The sequence below is a fragment of the Dreissena polymorpha genome, chromosome 15, assembly GCF_020536995.1.
Source record: "Dreissena polymorpha isolate Duluth1 chromosome 15, UMN_Dpol_1.0, whole genome shotgun sequence".
NCBI classification, from domain to species: domain Eukaryota; kingdom Metazoa; phylum Mollusca; class Bivalvia; order Myida; family Dreissenidae; genus Dreissena; species Dreissena polymorpha.
In genome coordinates this window covers 25081998-25097998 of record NC_068369.1, presented here as the reverse complement: position 1 = coordinate 25097998, position 16001 = coordinate 25081998, and the positions used below count along the sequence as shown (strand labels likewise).

The following is a 16001-nucleotide window of genomic DNA, read 5'->3' as shown; positions in this document are numbered from 1 at the left end:
TGATAGACAGTGCAATACTACAACTATGAAATAAATATATTTCACAGACATTACACAGACATTACCATACTCAACTGGCAGAGGTTGGAAAGTTTGCATGTATTGTTTTTGTTCACATAATATATATGTGTGCTTGTTATGAGTCAACTAAAAGTTTCACCACAGGGGACTTCAGGTTAACCACTGATTCTTCTTGTTTGTCGGTTTTACATGTCTGTCTGTCAGTTGGTCCGTCTGTAGAAAAAATTCCCTTTTTCCCTACAGGTAAAAGGTAATGTTCCAGTTACTAAAAATAGAACAAGACTTTAAACTATATTAAATTAAAGGGTCCATCCTGCGGCAAAATTGTTCATGCATTTTTTTGAAAAATAATTAATATTCTTTGATAAATTCATCCTTATAAAGGGCAATGTCAAACTTATGCACGCACCTTTTTAGCTCAACTGAACGCAATGTGCTCATGGTTAGCTTTTGTGTTTGCCTTTTATACATTTGCGTTGTCAACATTTACCTATTGAACACTCTAGAGACCACATTTGTTGTCAAAACTTAATGAAACTTGGTCAGAACATTTGTCCCAATGATATCTTGGAAGAGTCTGAAACTGAGGTCAAAAACTTAATCATAAGGTCAAATTAAAGAAAAAGCTTCTTTACACTCTAGAAGACTCATTTATTGTCAAATCTTCACAAAACTTGGTCAGAACATTTGTTCTTATGGTGTTTCAGTTGAGTTCGAACATGTTTCCTGTTCAATGGCAGTTTTGCTTCTTTGACTCTAGTGAAACCTTGTTTTAAAACAGTCTTTAAGTCACATTTTTTGGCAAATCTTCATGAAACGTGGTCAGAACATTCGTTCTAATTATAGCCAGATGGAGTTCGCAAACGGTTGTTGTTCGTCCAAAAACAGTCGCGGGGGGGGATTTTTTCTAATATGGCTATTGTGAAACCTTGTTAACGCTCTATTGGTCACATTTATTGTCCAATCTTCATAAAACTTTGTCAGACCATTTCTTTCAATACAAAATCAGCTGTTTTTGAAATTTGGTCATATTAGGCCAAAAACTAGGTCAAATATTTAAAAAGCGTGGTAACATTTTAGAAGTCAATTCTTCTTGAAAATTGGTCAAAACATTTCTTCAAATGAAATCTCAGCAGAGTTTGAAAATGACAATGTGCCTAGAAATTTATTTTTTAAGTTTCGTAAAGTACTCTTATTATTCTTAGCTCCACCTTTTCAGAATAGTTTAGTTTCTTTTGGTCTCAGGTGAGCGCCATATGACCCATGGCCCTCCCTTTTCAACAAGGTTAAAGGTCAGTTTGCTGTTTCTAAAAATATAACAAGACTATCAATTGTAAAAACTCAAAAATGTACATACATAAGATATAATCATGAAACTGGGTATACACATTAACAATAATGTGATGGTAATATGCACTGCCTTTTTTCTAAAGTGTGGTGAATGTTGAAAACTAATCCTGATATTGCTGTGCTGAATGGAATTTGGATTTCCTTACAAAACGATAAAATGTGCAGAAAAAGTGCAATGTGAAGGTACCATACATGTGTAATATATATTTTCGCCCGACAATAGGGGACTCCTGTATTGCATGCGATACTGTCAAAGCCTTGTTATTTATGTATGTGGTTTATTGAATAAAAAACAAAATATTTACACAATTTTTGTTTGTCAATTCCTAGAATGTTAACTATGCATAATATGATTCAGTATACAGTGGATGCCTTGATTGTCAATAATGAATTCAAGTATAATAAGGCAGCAATAATCAATTCAACGACGAAATCCAGTTGTTTAAAATGTGAACCCATAGTTAAATCAACCATGGTTGAAGTTCGGGGACAAATGTCTCCAAGGAATCGTACCCAGGATTATCTCATCTATGTGCGTTTGAAAAGTATTAATGGTTATCATTAATCAAATGAACACCATATGCAGATGGGCAGACACTGTTAAATTAGACAAATCCTCTTTATTTCTCCATTTCCATCCTGGCCACTGAGTTTTATGAAGTTAGTCAGATTCTTAAGACAGCGTACTTAATTCAACGAATTTGCTGTGTTCATATTAACAATCATCCAATCATTTATCTGTAAAATACAGTGCCCGTTTAACTTTAAAATGTAAGATAGTATGTTTATTACCAATAAAAAGATTCACGAAACTAACCTCTGCAGTCTGCGTTTTTTGAGACTCCAGTTTTTTGGACACAGGTTTTCTTTATTTATTTATAACTTATTTTCGGACACTTGTATTTTTATCACAAATCCGAACTCTTAATAGCACAGTACAGTCGTAGTTGTGTCGCCTGCGCAGAACATCGGAACTAATGAGAGACGCCACAAACTGCAAGTCAGTTTTCGAAAACGAGGGGTCGAAAACTGGGGTTTACACCATCCATCCATTGGCGAACATCTCTGTTCATGTTTAAAACATCGTAAGTTAAGAGAGACGCCACAAACTGCAAGTTAGTATTCGAAAACGGGGATCGAAAATCTGGGGTTAACATAATTCATCCATTGGCGAACATCTCTGTTAATGTTAAATCATTATTTTATACTTTGATTTTAAATCAATTATGATATCGATTAAAGCACTAAAACCTCTTACAAAATAGTTCAAGAAGTGATGAATTGATTCAATGAAAATCAATTTAAAATACATGTCATTACAAGACTGGTTGCATGTGCTGTATCGTTTCATCGGTTTCTTCTATAAAAACATCGTGCGCACTATGTACTGGGCGACATGGCCACGGACGGCGGGGGCTGGGCGGTCCATCAGAGGCGAGTGTCCGACACGGACTTCTTCAAGACCTGGTCAGAGTATTAGAGCGGCTTTGGAGATCCGCAGAACTTCTGGCTCGGAAATGAGAACATCTGGGTGCTGACAAGTACAGGAAACTTCGCACTTATAAAAGATCTTACGGCGCCTGATGGACAAAAGGCTTGCTCTAAATATCGCTACTTCGAATCGAAAACTCGCAGTTTCGCCTTTATCCGGGTATGAGCGGCATGTTTAGGGGGTGCCGGTCATGTATTCTCAAAAAAGGATTTGGATGCTTCTAGCGCCGGATGTCCACGCCTATATCTCGGAGCATTGTGGTGCATTAGCTGGCATGACTCGAATCTTAACGGTCTCTAAAGTAGCAAAACGAACACAAGAATGATCTGGTCAACATGATTTAAATGTATCTATGACAAGAACGAAAATAAAGATCAAACGCTGAACACCTCAAAGAAGCTGCAAGATAGCGTTCAAGGGCCTCTGGCGTAGCAACGCAACATAATTAAAAATGATCAATAAGTTTAACTAGAGAGGATATAAAATATTTTGAAATCAGCTCTTAGTGTTTTGTGACCAATAATGGTTATTTACTAGTATATCAATTACATTGCGCCTTGCAGTAAATGTGAGATATTATACTTTTTATTGATGTGCCGTTGCGTTCATTTGCGTACATTGAAAAGAAGCGGTAAGGCCGTAAATGCTTATTGCATGCGATGTTCCAAGAAAGAAACGATGAATGGCCGTAGGTTCATCGCACGTTACCCCCCAAGATTGCTTTTTATACATTCGCGTATGTCTCAGTTTGTTGCGGTAACCTTGCAATCGAAAGCACCTGAAGATCGACACACATTTCTACAAAAAAATCGACGCATGCAAGCCGAAATCCTGTTGTCACCTATGCTTTATGATAGAGTATATACAACCGACTAGCTGTTTAATAAATCTAATACACCAAAGACGGCAAAGGCATAAATTATGAATGGCATCTTTATCAGCATGTCTGTGCTTACATGCTCTTCCGGCTTTACTTAGATTTATTGCAGCATCGCGAGTAAGCGAAGTATGCAGCGACAACAAGTGCTCACGTTATTTCCGATATCTGGTCAAATTTATTAAATCTTATTGGGAAATCAGCTCACAGACACATTAGTTAATAATGTATACGGCTAAAAATGTAGACATATTTCGATATGTTGCTTTGTTCTTGGTTGTTATTGTTCACGCAGAACAATGTCACAGGTCTTTATCCGTAGTGAAAGGATGTAACGGAAGTAGAAATTGCACTACCGGTTGGAAGCATCTTCTCCGCTCGGATCAGCTGGCACAGACGCTTGCAGGTGTCAGTCCGTTTCTCTCGGAAGAGTACAATCGCAGGTGTAACGCATGCGCAGAGCAACGGAACTTGAGTGCCACGCCAAGAGACTGCAGGGAAGTGTACCACAACGGTGATCGGACGACTGGGGTCTACACAATCTATCCTATGGCAATTAAGGCTTTACAGGTGAGTAACAGGTTGTTGTACACTTTAATTGTTAGAGAAACAGTCTTTAAATTTCTTGTGAAATTGTTAAAATAAATGTAGATTTGCTATAATTTGTATATAATAACATATACAAATTATTAAACGCAAAATTCAAGTTTATCGGCATAACAATTTGCATATGTTATTAGTTAGTTTTTAATGATTCTTATTGTCTTATTAAAACAAAATCTGTTCGCCAGGTTGTGTGCGACATGGCCACGGACGGCGGGGGCTGGACGGTCCTACAGAGGCGAGTGTCAGACACAGACTTCTACAAGACATGGTCAGAGTACCAGAGCGGCTTTGGAGATCCGCAAAACTTCTGGCTCGGAAATGAGAACATCTGGGCGCTGACAAGTACCAGAAACTACGCACTTAGAATAGATCTTACGGCGCCTGACGGACAGACGGCTTTCGCTCAATACAGCTCGTTTAAAATCGAAAACTCCCAGTCTAGATATCGACTTCACATTTCCGGTTACAGCGGCACGGCCGGAGATAGTTTAGGGGGCAGTCGTCACGACGGTCACGTTTTCTCCACAAAGGACGTGGATTCCACGGCCGGATGTCCGGCCCTGTACCGCGGAGGTTGGTGGTACGACACCTGCCATTCGTCCAATCTCAACGGCGTCTACAATAACACCACTTACGGCATGGGGCTGAACTGGTTCTCATGGAAGGGCTATTACGTATCCATGGTGAAAACGGAAATGAAAATAAAATGATGAACTCTTCAGAAAATTAAACGTACGTTTAAAGAACTACTTTAGTCGTCTAAAGTATAGACTATTCTATTGGTATCTATCTAGTATTCGTCTCATTCTGTCTGGACTACATTACTAATATTCATTCTAAAATTATCTGTCTGTTTTATGTTAGCTTATTTGAATGCGGGATCACGAAAGTAATAGACATTTGCTTCATGCGGACTCCTTTTATACGCGAAGATTGAACCTGTCACGCAGATAATTATATTACATGTATTATGTTTCCATTATAAAGTATGTGTTATTATTGCGTTGTTACGTGGAATGCAAATGTTTCCGTGGCGAAAATCTTGAGTATTGGATAACTAAAATGGGAAAATTCGTGGTCGTAAGATAGTATTTTGTGTAACTTATAATCTACACTGACGATATAACTCGTTCAAAAGAAATTTTGCATATTTTCCTATTTTATAACGCAACATTTCAAAACTACGGTATTGTTTGTTTGATAAATATATAACGTGTAATGCCAGCTAATGTAGTTTTACATGTTAATCCCAAATATTGGAAAATTTCAAAAGAAGTGCACGATTGCAGTCCAAACACGACTGTTTACATAAGTGAACAGTTTTAAACGCACTTCAGTCAGTGGTGCATTTTAATCTATTGTCTAGCGCATATATAGTATGTGGTCAAAAATATTTGAAACGTGTTTAAGTGAGTGAGCAACTCGTATGAGTTCTTTTTTTGAATGATTAAGTGCAGATTCTAACATAGGGATGAAATAAGCGAACATAACCATGTACACTGCAACAAATTGTTAACATTATCAAACAAAATTTAAGTTCAATGTGCTGCTTGTCTGTGCTTGAAAGTACTGCTAGATAACCAATGATTTACAGGGTCGCAATTTATAGCTTCGGTATTATAAAGGTGCTTTTGCATTGATATGTTTTTAAATACACAACAACACACGATAACCGACATTCAAATCATGAACAGAAACCTGAACTAATTTGAGTAAGCAGACAGCAAAATGCAGATGAAAAAAACAACAACAACAACAGAAAGTAGCCAAACATCATACAGGTGTGTGCATTGGTGCTTGATCTACGAATTCATACCCACATGGTTAGACGCTAAACAAACAAACAATAATAATAATAATAAACATTGTTGTAATAACTCTACGATGCTTCAAATGAAATTTAAGTAAGAGGTATGCGTTCGTTATATAGCGGTCTGCGCACATACAGATGTCCATGGTCTCATTGTTTGCGTCGCTTGCTAGATGCCATGTCTAATTATCTTTAGTAACTGACTGAAAGCGATGGCGAACAATGCACATGATTCTTTAGTAGCACTATAAGATTATTATATAATTATTAGTTATGCGTAATTTTCCGAAATTCTAGTGTGAAGGCGTATGATTGAGGCTTTTTTCGATATAGCAGTGAAGCCAAATTTTTCATATTCGCGAATATCCAGTAAAATGTCGATAGAAACTCCCACACAAAGGCCCAAAAGAATAAATATAATTTTCGAATATGTTAAATTTCCTTAACTGAGCATAGCAAAAAATTGTTCGCCTTGTATTCAGCAAGTGTCAACAGAAGAAGTGAAAAGAAACTATTTTGTGTATTTTAAGTTTTTAACGCAATGAATGTGCACGGTTTGGAAATCCCCATTATTCTGTTTGAATTTATCGGTTCGTAACTTTTTTAGTATACTAAGACTAGTTCACTCTGAAAATTAGTGAAATTGTTCACACAGAAGTCATTTTATACATTGTTTGAGGTCACAAAATGTTTAAGAAAATGAAGTTACCATTTATGTATTATAAGAATAATACTTTAATTGACCATCATTACGTGGTGTGTAATGGCGGGATCTTCTAAGAAACGTATTAAATGTAAAACTACATAAACAAGATAGTGAACATCAGATATGAAACAAGTCAATATGCGACATATTAACAGATAATATATCGATTAAGCACATTAATCGCGAGCGAAACAAGTGGCTGATCCAAGCTTTAATTAATACATGGAGTGCATATGTTTGGTTTGGAATGTTCGGCAATCATTCGGGCACTTCGAAGTTGACTAGGCATATTCAGAAAGTATTCTGCAATGCTTCTTTATGTTTAATTTGTCCTGAGGAGATCCTGCATTGTGTGGACCGACAACAGACAGATATACGAAGATGACGAGATCTCCAGCGGAGAGATCTACGAATATGACGACATCGACAGCAGAGCGATCTACGAAGATAACGAAGATAACAGGACCGACAGGAGAGAGATCTACGAAGATGACAACATCTACAACAGAGAGGTCCACGAATATGACAAGATCGACAGCAGAGAGATCTACGAATGTAACGGGATCGAAAACATATAGATCAACGAAGATAACGGGGTCGACAGCAGAAAGATTTACGAAAATGACGTGATCGACAGCAGAGAGATCTACGAAGATGACGGGAAGACAGATCGACAGCAGAGAGATCTACGAAGATGATAACATCGAAAGCAGAGAGATCTACAAAGATGACGAGATCGACAGCAAAGAGATTTACGAAGATAATGCGATCAACAGCATAGAGATCTACGCAGATAACGAGATCGAGACAGAAAGATCTACGAAATTAATGAGATCGACAGCAGAGAGATCAACGAATATGACGAGATCGACAGCAGAAAGATCATCGATGATCACGACATTGACAACAGAAAGATCTACGAAGATGAGAGCGACAGAACAGAGATCTACGAAGATAACGAGATCGACAGCAGAGAGATCTATAAAGATGACGAGATCGACAGCTGAAAGATCTACGAAGATAATGAGATCGACAGCAGAGTGATCTACGCAGATAACGAGATCGACAGCAGAGTGATCTACGAAATTAATGAGATCGACAGCAGAGAGATCAACGAAGATGATGAGATCGACAGCAGAAAGATCGCCGATGATCACGACATTGACAACAGAGAGATCTACGAAGATGAGAGCGACAGAACAGAGATCTACGAAGATAACGAGATCGACAGCAGAGAGATCTACGAAGATGACGAGATCGACAGCATAAAGATCTACGAAGATGACGAGATTGACAACAGAAATTTCTGCGAATATGACGAGATCAGCAACAGAGAGATCTTCGAAGATGACGTGATCGACAGCAGAGAGATACACGAAGTTAACGAGATCGACAGCAGAGAGATCTACGAAGATAAAGAGGTTAACAAACGGGGAGGTCTGCGAAGATGGCGAGATCGACAGCAGAAAGATCACGAGATTGACAACAGAAAGATCTGCGAATATGACGATATCGACAGCACAGAGATCTAAAAAGATAAAGTGATCGGTAGCAGAGAGATAACGAAGATGACGAGATCGACAGCAAGGAGATCTATATACAAAACGAGTGGAAGAGTTCTGCCAAAATTGATTTTTCCTGACATTGGTTCTTGCTGACAATAGTTCAAATGCTAATTTTGACACAGGCGGAGATTGGTTTCTACATGTGTGTTTAAAACCAGAACTTTTGTTCATACGTTCTTTTTAAAAGCCGGACAATGGTTCTTACGTTAGTTTGACGGCCCGGCATCGGTTCATACAATCAGATGCTAGACTTAACAACAAAGATGACGCTGATCAAAGGCTATCAACATGTCTTTTGCCAAATAATTCAATTTACCTAACTTTTTAAGAGTAAGATGATTCCCGATGAGCTGACACGTGTATTTTTATTCGCTTATTGACTAATTATCTAATTAAAAGTCCGCCCCGAAATTCATTACTTTGGAAGTAGTGTGCGTGGCAGAAATAAATTAGGAACAAATGTCCGGGATGGTAATCAAATGTATGATCCAGTGCAAAAATGTAAGAACTATTTACCGCTTTGTCAAAATAACGTGGGAACAAAAGTCTAGCTGTCTGTGTCAAAAAAGATCATATGATCAATTGTCCGTATGAACCAATCTCCGGGAATCGTTCAATGTTCATAGGAAGTTAAACATATTGTGTAATGAAAGATGCCGAAGCACTGCAGCAGTCGTCGATTGTCAACAGCAAGAGATTAAATTCCTGAGCTATTAAAGAGCGACATCGGAAGTTACGCCATTTGTTTTATACCGATAAGTTTTTCGTAGTGACTCATCCGAGATTAATTGAACACCTTTTATGACCAAAGTCAGGGGTAATCTTACATTACGATAAACGAATTCTATTCTGGTTAAAGGCGCATTAATTAAACGAAGGAGAAAAGCCAATGGTTTAATCGGTTAGCGTCATTTTTCAATGAACGGTAAAGCTCAACACGACATGAATTCTTAAATTTTTGGGGTGAATATAATGTTTAAAAAATTAATATGTGATTTACATGATTTTTTAATATCCCTTGTTGACTTATAAAATATTGCTCGTTTCTTTAAAAACTGGGACTTTAACATGCTTTTCTCAATCGGTTTTGGTGAAATCGAATATATTGTCGTTACCATATACATCTGTGTAGGCCTATATGTCAAAGATTATTGCAAGTAAGCTTTTTTCAAACACTTTTCAAATTCGATGCGAATCCCATCTTAACGAGCAAGTAATTTACTCACGTGTGTATTAAATTATGAAATGTGTACGTGAAGTTATTCATGTATACACTCACCATCAATAAACATGTATATTTTATTACTTAAGAAATCTAATCATTTTGATAGAATCGGGTGCGTACACGCTCTCATTTCTCTGCCTTCCAAAAATGTAGTAACTGGCAATTGAATGGGAGACTTACATATAAACGCTTCCAGCTTAACATAAAGTTCCATCGACCTGCGCTTGTTTCCTTACCGGAGCGTGTGGTGCTCTTTTTTTTTACAAATGTGCGATGCCTGCATTAGCATTTATGTTTTGTTCGGGGAAAACTGGGCTGAATAAAAAAAATTAAGCTTCGTCCAGATTAGCAGACGACACGTTCCACCCAAACTGGATTTTCGCTAAGAGGAGACTTCTTTTAAACGAAATGATACCATTAAAGCGGAAATTGTCGTCCCTGATTAGCCTGTGCGGACTGCTCAGGCTAATATGGTATGTCTCTTAACGTACATACATAAAGCGCAGCTTTCCAAGGAAGAGGCGCGTATCATAAAGCCAAAGACAAGTCTTACTGCCCGAGTTTCTCATACGGGCTGGAAACTGCGGTTGAAGGATAAATTCAAAAATTTACCCCAACTGCGTAAGGCTGCGTCTCAATAATTGAAAAAAAAGAATCCGTTTATGTATGAATTAAAGCCTTTGAAAGGTACAATCTGCGATTATTGTATTAAGCGTTGTAATAAAACTTAAATTATGATTTGAGCTTTTTAGTTTGGTTAGTTCCAATCATTTGGTAGATTTGTGTGCTGTTTAAACTTTTATGTTGGAATCTTCAACAAGTACTAGTAACCATGCATGATATGCTTTAAAGGTAAAGCAGGTGCATCTGAGAAGGGGCCACAGACACACTTGTAGAGGCTACACTAGTTTACGGAGAAAAAACTATATTTTCGAAAATATTTGTTTGCTGTAAAGACAAAAGGCCAGCGGCTGCAATTAAACTGGAACCGGGGCTACAAAATCACGATCAATAAACCAGTACACGAAGTGTCACGTTACTTTGGATACAGTATCACGCAGCCTTAAAGAATAGGCGGACTATTGCTGTCAGTCTAATTGAAGAACGAGAGCAACGAAAACGGCCTGTACAACCCTCTGTCTTTTAATGTAATTGCTTAAATACTGCTTCATTATTTAATCAAAACTATATTGAATTGGATGTTCCAAACCTCGAACTTTTAAATTTCTTAAAAGATAAGTGGGCCACACAAATCTGTATTATCTGATACTAGTACATATCATTGATTCAACTATGATCAACCTGAAGACATGTTGTACTGCTTGATATCACACAAATCTGTATTATCTGATACTAGTACATATCATTGATTCAACTATGATCAACCTGAAGACATGTTGTACTGCTTGATATCACACAAATCTGTATTATCTGATACTAGTACATATCATTGATTCAACTATGATCAACCTGAAGACATGTTGTACTGCTTGATATCACACAAATCTGTATTATCTGATACTAGTACATATCATTGATTCAACTATGATCAACCTGAAGACATGTTGTACTGCTTGATATCACACAAATCTGTATTATCTGATACTAGTACATATCATTGATTCAACTATGATCAACCTGAAGACATGTTGTACTGCTTGATATCACACAAATCTGTATTATCTGATACTAGTACATATCATTGATTCAACTATGATCAACCTGAAGACATGTTGTACTGCTTGATATTGTCACCACAGATGTCTCCATCTCATATCAGCCACAATATGTTCGTTGACGGACTACTTTTCGTAGAGAAAAAATCATAAAAAGCCGTGTATTATATCGCCATTAAAAAATCTTCCGGTTGTTATACGCCTTTCGCACATACAATCAGCCCTAGAATGTTCAAGAACTTTGTACGGGCCTGTAAACAGTTTCTTTGGTTGTTACCATCGCAATAACTAACTTCTTGCTCTGCAATATTTGTGTGACTTTTTTTCCAGGTTTGAAATTCACATCCTTGTGCATAGCAAAACGTTTAACAGTTAATTCTCAAGAAAAAAAATAGCTGCATTTGTCTGGACGAAAAACACGTGTACAGAACGGCGTGGAAAACAATATGATATGGACTTTTTAAAATAGCATTTAGCCCGCGTATAATGTATCGTTTTAAGAATGCAGGTTCAACAGACATACCGCTATTTTTAATCAAGGGGAATGCCGTAACAAATACACAAATGTTAACGTGTGAAACCTATGCACCATGTCCTTCCTGAAATACAGATTTGAAATACCGGTATACTGTATATTCCTCTTTTAAAATGCATTTATTTTATAATATTTGTATTCTTCAAACTATATAAGCAGCAAATAAACTAACTACTAAAGACAGTTTTACTTAATCGTCGTTTGAAATGTCGTGCCTTAAACAGGGGCATTTTATACAGATCTACTCTGCGATTTTGGGCAACACTTGTATTTTATTGTGACTAGTTTCAGGCCCGTAGCCAGAGTTTTACTAGAGTTGCGACACCTTAAGGGTTTCGCGGAATGGAATGAGTGGTGAGATCAAATCAAATTGAAAACCGATCATTTATAAAAAAATGAGTTCGAGAAACATTTGGGTATGAAAAAAATGGGTACGAAAAAATTTGGCTACGGGAAAAATAAGTACAAAAAAATTGAGTACGAAAAAAATGGGTACGAACAAAATTTGGGTACAAAAAAAATGTGGGTACGAAAAAAATTTGGGTACGAAAAAAAATGGGTACGAAAAAAATGGGTACGAAAAAAAATATTGGGTACGAAAAAAAATTGGGTACGAAAAACACGGGAACGAAAAAAATTTGGGTACGAAAAAAAAATTGGGTACAAAAAATGTGGGTATGAAAAACATTATGGTACGAATAAAATGGGTACGAAAAAAAATTGGATACGAAAAAATTTGGGTACGAAAAAAATGTGAATACGAAAAAAATGGGTACAAAAAAAAATGGGTACGAAAAAATGGGCACGATTTTTTTTGGACGAACAAATTTGGGTACGAAACACATTTGGGTACGAAAAAAATGGTTACGAAAAAAAATTGGGTACGAAAAAATTTGGGTACGAAAAAAATGGGTAAGACAAAAATTCGGGTACGAAAAATATATGGGTCCGAAATATTTTGGTTACGAAAATATATTATCTAAAATCAAATTGAATTGTCTTGCGCGTGAATTGTCTCCTGGGGTTGCTATTAACGCTACACGGCCAAGTCACATGTTCAACGCGATTGCGCAATAAAAAACACCACTTTTTCGTCATTTTATCAAAAACTGGATTTTCCCAGACATGACTAATACGCCAGCAGGTAGATCACATTCTGATCCATATAGATGTCAAATTTCAGCAAACGTATTGGACCAGTTTGCTAGAGAATCAAATCGCAGTGAGACGCCGGAGCTTAACGAAATTTAGTCGCCATTATCATTCGTTCAATCAAAGACCTATAGATATAGATATAGATTGTTATCTATAGGTCTTTGATCCAATTGAACGTCATCAAATGATGGCGTCAATATATAAATCATTCCATAAAAAGGGGGTGCGAATTTTCCCTTCAACGATTGTTATTGAGCAACGAAGTGGCGAAGCGGTAGGTGGGGAAAGGGTTGTCCCCTTCCTGCAATCGGGGGTTTGGAGGTCCTCCCTCTAGAAAATGTTGAAAATGAAAAGTAAAATCCTGCATTTTGGTGTTTTTTTTATCTGAATTCAGAGACTGAAGTTATAGAGCATTTTTATATGAAAATTCACATGCATTGACTATAGCCTAGTGACTGATCGACATGAATATAATATACCACTGCCGTTTTTCAATAACCACCTTTTTTATCAGTCACGGAAATACATTATTTTATACCCGAAGCTAGTATACGCGTACACACTTTTTTTACTTAAGAATTGAATAGCATTTTTCTGCATTTCATCGGTGTATGAACTGTCGGGAAAATTACGCCTAATTTGCATAAACGCCGACGGCGTTTATGCATAAATTAGGTGTATTTTCCCCGACAGTTCATACACCGATGAAATGAAGAAAAATGCTATTCAATTCTTATAATTACAACACAAAATGATCTTTAAGCTGAAATTCTATCGTGGTAAGGGTGATAAAAGTCCTGTTTAATCTAGCGTATGAATCTATTTTCAGTTTCGGTTTCATCTCCGTCAAACGGGTATATCGTTGAAGTTCGCGCAAAAAATATAACGTCATTTCGCTATTGACCAATAAAAAAACAACGCCATTAAGTTTTGCGCAAAACATAACGTCATTTTGGCAACTTGTTTGTTACCAGAAAGTAGTCCATGAATATTCATGTTTAAATTTGCATACGAAGTGGGTTCATCGGAAAATGAAAAACCGGTCACGTGAACAAATTATCCAATCAGAATGAAGTATTCATATGAATGTGACAGAAGTTGTAATTATATATGCAACAAAATATTGATAGAATATAAAATCAACAATAAGAACGCTATACAATATCATTATTTATTGGAATCTTGATAACATTGGTGTATTTTACCAATCCAAAATTCTACCATTTCTAAATCAAGCAAAGTAAAAGGACAAATTTGACTTTTTTCAAAACAGCTGTTTGTCTGCTACTATGGATAATACCCGAGACCTAGCATTGCTCTAAACATGCTAATAGTTTTTTTGTACAACAAACAAAACTGAGTCTTCTCTAATATGCATCAATACTAAACAGAAATAAAAATGGTATAACTTGTTACTTGTATTTTTGGATTTTTTTTTTTTAACAAATTAGATATCATTTTCCAAACGAATTTCAGAATACAACAATTAAGGCTTCATAAACACCCTTTAGCCACAAACTACTGGTCCTTTCGTCTCAAAGCCCTTATAAATGTATATCAGGACGTTGAAGAAAAAAATATGGACTTAGCCTATTTGCCCGTATGTTCAAGATCCGTCACAGTTAATGAACATGTAACGTTAACGTCCACCTGATCATATATGTGTTAACGTTTTAAATTCATTATAACAACTGTTTCAGAGTCTGTCAAATTTCCTAGTGTCAAGTTTGACATACTGAAAATATTGTGGGCAGTTCGGTATGTGGAGCAGAACAGATGCCATAAGGTATTGGTAAACTACAAAAACGCTACATTGCTTTGTAGAAGTGGTTTGTTGTCTTGCCATACAACAACACAATATTATCCTGCATAGCTGATATAATTTGTCTGAAAACCTTAAAGTGATCCGAAAATGGTTGTACGGGGATATAACGAAAAGACAACGCAGTCTGTCGAAAATGCTGTGTACAATCGTTAATTGTTATAAATCGTGGTATAATGCAAAATTTTAACCAATGACTCATTAGTCTTCGGCAATAGTCGACGGGTGTCTTTTGATTTCCGTCATTTTCGGAAGCTGGCATAACATTCCGTTAATAATAATCTAAAATGTTCTCTCTTTCCTGTCGGTAGCATATTGAATTCAACATTATTGTAACGCTTAAATACGAAGACTCACTGGATTCCGGGAAAAAAATCGTTTTTGCGTTGAATAAAATTTGGTGCATCTTATAGTTCAAATATTGTTTTACTCGTCAAAAATCATTGGGTGTGAACGCACCCAACGCACCCCTCCCCCCCCCCCCGGGCTACGGGTATGAGTTTGCATACCAAAAATAACTTTAATCTACATATTTCATTTTGTTCAATCCTTTTTCCCATTTGCAGGGTGTAGGATCACGTGACTTTATGGGGTTCTCAAATGGGTGTTAATGACAGTAAACACACCGGTAAGTGGTGCTCAAATAGGCGAACTTTTTAAAACAATTTTGCTGAAGAATTTCAACGAGTGCATAAAAAAGGTTTTTATGCGGCTTGATGAAATGTGAAAAAACATCAGTATTAATTTATTTAGATCTCTAATTCTTGTCCAAAAATTCGGTATATGTAACACTCATATACACAGTTATACTGTACGAAACGTGAAATTTTGGCACCGTGTCAGACGTATCCAGTGATGTATTCTTAAATCTTACGATATCGGCATGAACTGCAAGAAAAAACTGTATATTATACACTAAAGATTCTTGCAAATATATTTCAATAACTTGAGATATTTGTATAAATAAAGTTCTTAAACGGTGTGTTTTAATTCTGATTTTCCAAATTTGGGGAAGGGCCACATGAGCGTCCAGAGGAATTTCAAATTAAAATTTCCCGCTTAAAATATTTTTGGATATGACTCATAGTCATGTGTAAAATACCATGAAGGGAGATAACCTGTCGTAAGTGATGCAATAATTATTGTGGAATGGTCTCCCTT

At 36.6% G+C, this 16001-nt stretch overlaps 1 protein-coding gene across 1 annotated transcript; it reads left to right on the top strand.

Annotated features, from left to right (window-relative positions):
- The first annotated feature begins 3835 nt into the window (after positions 1-3835).
- On the top strand, positions 3836-6257 carry LOC127860363 (techylectin-5A-like). The gene is made up of 2 exons (XM_052398387.1): positions 3836-4310; positions 4532-6257. The coding sequence occupies exons 1-2, from the start codon at positions 3966-3968 to the stop codon at positions 5054-5056; spliced, it is 870 nt and encodes a 289-aa protein (XP_052254347.1). The 5' UTR covers positions 3836-3965; the 3' UTR covers positions 5057-6257.
- The last annotated feature ends 9744 nt before the right edge of the window (positions 6258-16001 follow it).